Source organism: Pipra filicauda, unplaced genomic scaffold, assembly GCF_003945595.2.
Source record: "Pipra filicauda isolate LSUMZ 115617 unplaced genomic scaffold, ASM394559v2 scaffold516_size422861_pilon, whole genome shotgun sequence".
Lineage (NCBI taxonomy): Eukaryota > Metazoa > Chordata > Aves > Passeriformes > Pipridae > Pipra > Pipra filicauda.
Genome location: NW_024104661.1, coordinates 176,577 through 184,984, shown reverse-complemented (window position 1 = coordinate 184,984; position 8,408 = coordinate 176,577). Strand labels below are relative to the sequence as shown.

General features: G+C 35.7%; 1 protein-coding gene across 1 annotated transcript in view; it reads right to left on the bottom strand.

Annotated features, from left to right (window-relative positions):
* Positions 1-1,190: 1,190 nt before the first annotated feature.
* The window catches only part of MGAT4D (MGAT4 family member D), a 35,966-nt gene continuing 28,748 nt past the window's right edge, over positions 1,191-8,408 (bottom strand). Inside the window, exons 10-15 of the mRNA XM_027729706.2 lie at positions 6,825-6,932; positions 5,772-5,965; positions 4,421-4,499; positions 4,228-4,306; positions 2,342-2,454; positions 1,191-1,806 (exon numbers count right to left, since the gene is read on the bottom strand). Coding sequence (XP_027585507.1) covers positions 1,780-1,806; positions 2,342-2,454; positions 4,228-4,306; positions 4,421-4,499; positions 5,772-5,965; positions 6,825-6,932 — 600 coding nt within the window. The 3' untranslated portion in view covers positions 1,191-1,779. The remainder of the gene's footprint in view (positions 1,807-2,341; positions 2,455-4,227; positions 4,307-4,420; positions 4,500-5,771; positions 5,966-6,824; positions 6,933-8,408) is intronic.

Sequence of the window (8,408 nt, the reverse complement as noted above, 5' to 3'; positions counted from 1 at the left end):
AAGATGTAAAACCAGAAACAATGAATGAAGCACAAAGCAGGCAGCACAGGATGAAAAATTACATTTAAACAATATTTTGTAAAAGTCCAATCACTTCCTAACATAATTTCAGGTATTCTGATGATCTTTTTGAAATTATGCCTCATGAGTTAGAGTGGAATCTCATTTCACTGTGAAAATAAGAGGTTTTGGTAGCAAAACCTATTGCCTTAGTATTTTCCGTGTTTTCACTGATTTAATAATCACCCTAAAATTTCATACTGACAGTGACACTGCCTTGTAACAAGTGAGTGTAAGGCACCCTGAATGCAGACACTACTCCCAGCTTGTGAGTCTGTTGCAGGCAAAATAAGATTTTATGTTTTCATTGTAAGGGCTGATGGATAAAGATGTCGCTCAGTGTATTTCTAAGGATGCTGGATTATTGCATTGATTCTTAACTGGCATTAAACTCTTAACATAATGAAGGCTGCAATATTAGGTCCAAGAAATACATGGACATATATATATGTATATACATCTACACACACACATATATAGCACCACAGTACATAAAGAATCCTGTAAATAATAGTCTAAATAAATAATATAAAAAAAAATAAATTATAAACCTGCAAGTAATGTTATCAAGACATTTTTAGAGGTGGTCTTTTAAAAAAAACCAAACCTCTTCTTAACTCTTTTAATGTAAGACAATTGATTTCAACTCATTCTAAATGAAAAACACTCTTGCATTGAGAATACAATATTACATTAATGTAACCCATTCAGTACAAAACGACGCAGAGCTGTACATTGCAATTAATTTCCTGCTGTTAGGATGCAATGCCTGTGCAGGGGAATGAAGGCGCTGTCTTCCTTCACGTGCTCAGGATGTGATACTGGAATTCTGCCTGTTTACAGGTAGATGCCCAAGGTGGTTTGTAATTTCCTAGAAATATGTCAAATGAGATTGCTGTTTTCAAATTTATGTCGAATTTTGACCTGTGACCAGGATTTAAATATGACTACACAGTGATTATCAAACAATAGGATCCAAAATTTTATTTAAATAGATTTTCTTTTTACAAAAATATAGTTACACATAATACCCTTATTTCCTGTAGTTAATTCAATACACAATTCATCGAAAAGTTTTACAATCTTCCAAACAATATCTGTTTAAGTATAAAATTATTCAAATGGTAACTTGGAGGCACTTTTCATTTAAAAAATATTAAACATAACTTATGCTACATTAAGACTGAAACACACTTATGTTAAGTTTGAGATCCATTTTCATAACGTTAAACAGTTCCTGTGGACTTCTTTGAATACTTGCAATGAATATTGACAGCTTTTCCTTCAGTTCTCCTTTCCCTACAAAACTGAGCAGTGTTTTTAGTGGAGTTGAACACTGTGTTCCTAATATTTTCAAAAAATGTCCATATTTTTACTTCTGATGAAATTTGTTATACATTTATGGTTTAGTCCCTGAGACAGCCTGCAATGCCTTATCAATTTTTTATAACTATATATGTTGAATGTTGCCAAGATAAGGTGAGATTTTTATAGATGACACCTTACTCAAAAACGTTTTACAGAAATTACAAACATAACTGGGTTCTTTACACCTTTTTCTATAAAGACATGAGAGTTATCTCAACTCTTTCATAATAGACAATATTAAGAATGACATGGGTTTGGAATTGGTTTTTTTACCCAGTTCTTTTTTTGTTGCTGTCAGCCTTGTTTTCAAACAGTCTGTAACAAGCAACACATCAAAAATTATTTTTTTTTTCAGTTTTCAGATGTCTTGATAAGTACCTGAAAAAAATCAAAATATTATTTTCTAAATTCTGCAGAAACATTTCCCTAAGACATTAGCTTTTCCCTTCTTCCAGCTATGGCTAGATTTTAAGGCTGTAGTAATTCTCTTCAGTGACTTCTGCTGAGTATTTTCTATTTATGGGCTCACTGATATTCAAACACTTGGGAAAAACTTGAAGAATTAAAAAATCACATGCTCATCTGAAAATTACATAATATAATGACATAATATAATTAATATACAAGATGGTGACTGAAAAAAGCTTTTTAAATCAAGACCCAAATCCTAGCAACTACACTTGCAGCACTGCAAAACTGGAGAATCATCCCATTTAAGCATTTCCAGCACTTTCTGTGACGTAAATTTAACTTCTCCCCTGAATAATTAATATAATTCTCCACTTTTGTGAGTTTCCCCACACAAAATTAATTTAAAATTAAACAGAAGTCATGATTATCAATACTATATGACTGGAACAACCAAAACCCATTTAACAATGAATAATAAAAGTGCTTTTATTAACATTCTTACCTCACTAAGTATTGCCCAGACAGGGGAATCAGAACTGATCGATAAACGAATAGCCTTTATTCTTCCTATTGACTGATTGATACTGCCTTCTGCAATTCCATTTTCAAAAGCTCCTAAATAAAAAAATAGAACAAAATCCATGAAAACATATATTAGAATGAAGTATATTTCCAAGCAAACTTACGTGAAAGCCCTAAATTACAATCTATAAATTAAATCCACGTATAATTAAATAAAACATTTAGGAAAAAAATCTTTTGGAAAAGGTCAAACAGTAACAACTGAAAAATAAAGCTATAAGCAAGAAGGATTCATTCCTTCAGTTACAGCAACTAGGAGCTGGAGAAGAATACAAGAAAACAACCTATAGCTACAAATGTTAAATAAATTTGCATATGCTAGTAGTAACCATATACATGTGGCACACATGGTCATTTTAAATCATCTAGAACAGTTTTTTCTGAGAAGTATTACTGTCTGTAAAAAGATGTGCTGGTAATCATGGAGCAAGTGTGACACATTCCTTCAATAGTTCAATGCTTTTTAAATAACCTTGTTAAACTGGCATAAAATCCCTGCAGATAAATGAAAAACACTCATCCCATACATGATATTCATTCCTATAAACTTGCATGTGCAACTGTGAGCTGACAGCATCTTGGTTTGCATCTCTAATTAGAGCAAAGCAGCCATGAGTAGGTGGGAGAGAAGTCAAAGCATACAAAGTGTTGGAGAGATGAAAGTGGTTCAGTGGGAGAAAAGAGTAATTAAGTGTTAGAAGGCACAGAAGTGGCAAGCAAATCAGATCTCCTAACAGACCATTTTTGTTCACACAGTGGTGTTTTAGTTTAGGTAATTGTAGAAACCAGGCATGTGGAGAGTCTGCAGTTTGTTTAAGAGAAGTCGCTCACCACCCTGAGAAAGGAAGAAGGGCAAGCAGGGTGGGGGCAAAAAGGGAGAAGGTGCATTGTATCATGCTTCATTTCAGGTTAGAACACAAGTTAATGCTGTCATAATCATGATTTTTGTCTTCATCTATGGCTGCAAAAGCCAAACCAGAATCCTGTGGGGTGGGTTGATCCTGGCTGGACATGGGCAAAGCAGACTTGACTTGGGAAAAAAATTAATTTATTACCAATCATATCAGAGTAGAGTAATGAGAAATAAAACCAAATTTTGAAAATACCTTCCCCCACCCCTGCCCTTTTGGGCTAAACTTTCCTCTTGATTTTCTCTACCTCCTTGCCCCCTGGAGTGCAGGAGGACAGGGAATGGGGGTTGTGGTCAGTTCGTCCTGTGTTGTCTCTGCTCCTCCTTCCTCCCCAGGGGAGTCAGCATGGCATCCTCCCCAGCCTTCTTCACTGACTTTAGTGTCTTCAGAGTTATTTCTCTCATATATTCAGACTCCTCTCCCCAGCTCCAATTGCTGCCACACAGGGTTTTTTCCCCCCTTCTTAAATATGTTACCCCAGAGGTGCTACTCCCATCGCTGGTGGACTTGGCCTTGGCCAGTGAAGGGTTCATCCTGGAGCCTTCTCCTTCTCACAGAAGCCACCAGTGTAGGCCTCCCACTACCAAAACCTTGCCACACAAACCCAATCCATCCTATTAAGACCTTGCAGGGACTGTAATTAGTTTTTTTCTTCTAATTAGATGGCTTGGCTTTTGCTGCTGCTGCTGGTAGGGTTCTTATTTAAACCAAATTGGATAGTCATTGGTCAAACATCATACACTACACTACACAGCAGTGCAAAGGGTTTCTCTTCCTTACTAATCCACCTTGGAATGTTGAATTTATTAAAGAGGTAATGAAATACTCTCAAGCAGTACCATTTTTTTATGTAAGAACAGAATTTCTGATTTTGCAGTGACAATAAAAAAATTACCTATTTTTAAATATCCATCTTTGGTTGCTGGGTAGTTAAATTTATTTCCAGTATCAACCAGTTCTTTTCTCTGCATTTCCTGTAAAAAAAAAAAAAGGAAACAATAAAACTTTCAGAAATGTTTTCTAGGTTATGACATTTTATGCTGAACATCATTCTTAGAATGAAATACAGTTGGAAATGAGAGACTTACATCAGCTGGCAACACTTCCACAGTAGTGTTAAACAGTTTATCACCAGGGTGCTCCATGTTTCCACTTCTGAAGAAGTACCTGATGATAAAGGTATATTATTTCCAGGTATTTTATATTTTAGAAAAGTTCTAGGGAAGTAATTCTTTCCAGTTTTGAAGGAATGTTTCAGATACTTTTTCTTTAAATAGTTGTGGGCTATAGTGAAATATGCATTGGAACTTTAACATCTGTGACCAAACTATAGTAGAGGCTTTTTATTTTAAACAGAACAGACATTTAAACCATCTGTCTCAGGAACCAGGAATGCAAGTGTCTCCCCTTTCCAGTGCTCAAGTTCCAAATTAATTAACTTCCCAGATTTAAATGGCTAGGGAAGATCTGCCCTCTGATCTGTTCCTATCATTTTAAGACTGAGGTGAGATGGGTTTCTGGAAGGCAAACGGCAGCAAAAACTCCTGTTTTCACTAAACCATACACTGCATGCCAGAAGAATCCCCCTTTTTTAAATCAATACTGATCAATTCAGATGCTTCTAAATAATTTCCTTCCTAGACAATGAGCCAGAGCACTGACAAAATAAAAATCCAAGTGAAAATACCTGTAAGAGTTAAAAATAAAAATCCTTGTTTGGTTTGAAATTTCTGGCACTAGATTTCTTAGGGTTTTAGATCCAAAAAGAACTAAGGAAATTTAAAGCATCAACCTCTCTCCTCTGGTACCAAACATTCAAGGCCTAAGACCACCAAATATTATAGGACTAACAATACATTTTCACAGGTTAGCATTGTGATGGGGCTGGGACGAGCCATTAGACAATACTATATGTGAGTTAGCTTCATGCAGTACAGCTTCCCAGTTAACAGGAAAATGTAAAAATACAGGCTACCCAAGTTTTCTAAAGCATAAACCAGTTAATTAACCACTAATCACAGAACACCAGTATTTATTGTAACAACTGTCATTTAGTGCAGCTCACTAGGTGGAGATACAGACCTGACATCATGCAAACAGCCTTTCTGTTGGCAACTACACAAATAAAGTTTTCATAAACTCTATTGTTGAAATTCATTACTGAAACACAAAATCCTTTGAGAATTATCACGAGAGAGTGTAAAATATTTATATGAAGAAATAAAATAAAAAGAAAAAAATTACGAAGGTCTCCAATTACCAAGGAAGAAATGTATTTCAGGAGGGGAGTTCAAGAAGAAGAGCAGATAAGTAGCAAATAAAGGATTTTTGTCAATAACAAGGTTTATGCAAGCAGTTGAGCACTGATTTTGAACAGACTCAGTAATTTCCAAACTGGATATATGTAGGTTTCTGTATTCCATATCACGTAATACTTACTTTTCAACTTTAAGTGGATTTAAAAAGGTGAACCTGATGTAGTCACCTGCCACTGGAGCTGAAGCCCAAAAACAGTCTTCTCCTTTGTAAATTTTTTCCAAGGTATATTGCTGGTATATTCTTAGGCTTGTATCCACTTTTGCAGGTGGATTCTTATGTGCTTTATGCAGCACATTTTTTCCAAAATCTTTATCCTGTTGGATATAAAGAAATTTAATTTCACTCACGCAATGAAAAAAAGTGCACTGATATCTGGAATAGCTATAGGAAGCTATTCCAGAAAATAATTAACTCAGTGTGAAAAGATATATGTTTTTAATAAATATATAATATTTCAGTGCAATCACTGGGACTCAGTGTTACAGTTTGTAGACAGAGCTGTACTGATTACTCCTTAGTTACCAAGATTTAAAAATAAACTTCTCCACAGTAGGCTATCTCATAGTTGTCTACTGCCAGAACATGTGATACTGGTCTCTGCTAAAGGTTACATGAATCTCTAGTCTGATCAAATAGAGAAATTCAAATGATCTTGTGACCAGTCTAAGTGGCACCATCAGGAGATCCCTGAAGCCTGGTGCACCATTGTTCTTGTCCTTATCAGATATGTGGTTTGCCCTCCAAACTCTCCCTAAAAATCTATGGCCATCACATTAGGCACACTCCTGTCCTACCAGTACACCTTCTTAATAGTCCTTCATATTGGGAATGTGAACTGCTCAGCCAAAACAAACCATTGCAGCTGTCTGTGTTTGTGTGGAGCAGAGCACATGTAACCTTTTGTTGGGAAGAGGGTTCCTACAGACCATGAAACGCTGCTGTGACTGGTGCAATTGTTCACGTTAGAAATTCAAAAATGTTTGTGCAGAAGCAGTGTGCCCCAGCTGCAGCTTAGGTGCCAGATTAATATTTTCCACCACATCTGTAAACCAACATAATTGAATATGGAAATGCCATCCAATGCCAAATATGTGATTCCAGAAACTGATTTGAGAAACAAGTCAGAACACAAGCGCGTAATTTCGAAATACGGCACTAATTTGTTACTCTTACTTTCAAATTCTGTATCTTCCCAGCCAAGGATGAATGAATTCCCATATGCTGAAAGAGCGATGGCTTAGCACGGATACGGAACTTTGACTTTTCCTGTTCACAGTGTGCCTGGAAAGAAAGTAAAAGGGAGCAAAGGATTATTTAAACCAAGGAGAGACAAACTAAGTTCCATAAGGCAATTTCACTATGTACTTGAGAGTATGGGTTCAGGGTTTTTATCCATATTTAAATGAGTAATCCTTAAATTAACCATCACTTTATATCAAATACACTGTTTCTAGACTAAAACTCATAATTCCACTTATGGTGTTATATAGATTTGAAGGCTGAACTACCGGTAATTCAGGGATTTCTGCACTGTATACCATGGATCACATCTCAGAGTGACAAAAATGGACCTCCAATCTGAAATCAATTGATTTTTTTACCTATTTCTGGCAAATTTGATTTCAACTCTTAGCTTTGCCATATCATTCTAATTAAACTATTTTGACCAAAACTGACCTTCTTGAGATATATTCTGGTTATACTTCAATCTTTATAATTTTGGCTCTTTCTGCTATGTTTGAAAGGCTTATAATGTACTATAAGTCATGGATCTTTTACCATATAATTAGATAAATCCCCTAAATGCTGTATTTCAAACACAATTTTCCAGTTTACTACACTTGTGACAATACGTATACCAGGGAGTTAAATAACTGTAACTGGTACTAATTTCTGAGTTTCTTGATTTTTTAATGATTGCAAACTACTCCTTTAAATGCAATTTTTTCTCAGTATCTACAGAGCATCATAGTTCGATGCAATGAAGCAAACATGCCACAATAATTAATGAGACCATGAAGCATAATAGCATGAAACAGAGCAAAGAGCTAAAATGAGACTCCCTGGGTTCTACTCTTGTTTCTGCCATAGAATGGAGTGAGTTTGGAAGATCATTTAATTTCTCTGTATCCCAGGTCTCACACCTTAAAATTTGAGAGGATAATTTGAGAGGATTTGATTTGTGTTTACCTCTTCAATCAAGAGCTTTCAGTTCTATTAAAAAAAAAAAGTTACATAAACTATATCAATGACTTTTAAAGCTAAAACTGATAAAGTCTTCACTCAGCTGGCTTAAACATCAAAACTCATGGGGGATTTATAATTTCCACAGAATTGAAAATTCAAAACCACCCGGAAAGCAAGAACAAAGTATTTTTATGTTTGTCCAGCAGATGTTCAGCAAAACACTGCAAAAAAGCAACACGTGCAAATTGGTTTATTGGCAGCTGTTTCTTTGAAAAACACGCTATACTTTTGCTAGAGAAAAAAAATCATTATAAGAAAATAAATTTGTGATCTTTCTACTGACAGGGTTTGCAGTTCATCCCTTATAATAACGTAGTCCCTAGCACGTCTCCTTTTGTGCTAGGAGCACTACTAGTGCTGGCAGCACTACTAAAAGAGCAACAGCTGAGAATAATCAGTAGCACAGAGATGGTGTGGTCATTTCTGCAGAAGCTGAGATAAGGTTCCTCGTTGAGTCAGGCCTTCCACCCTTGAAAGTTGCTAGTCCCAACTGCACGTGATCACAGGACC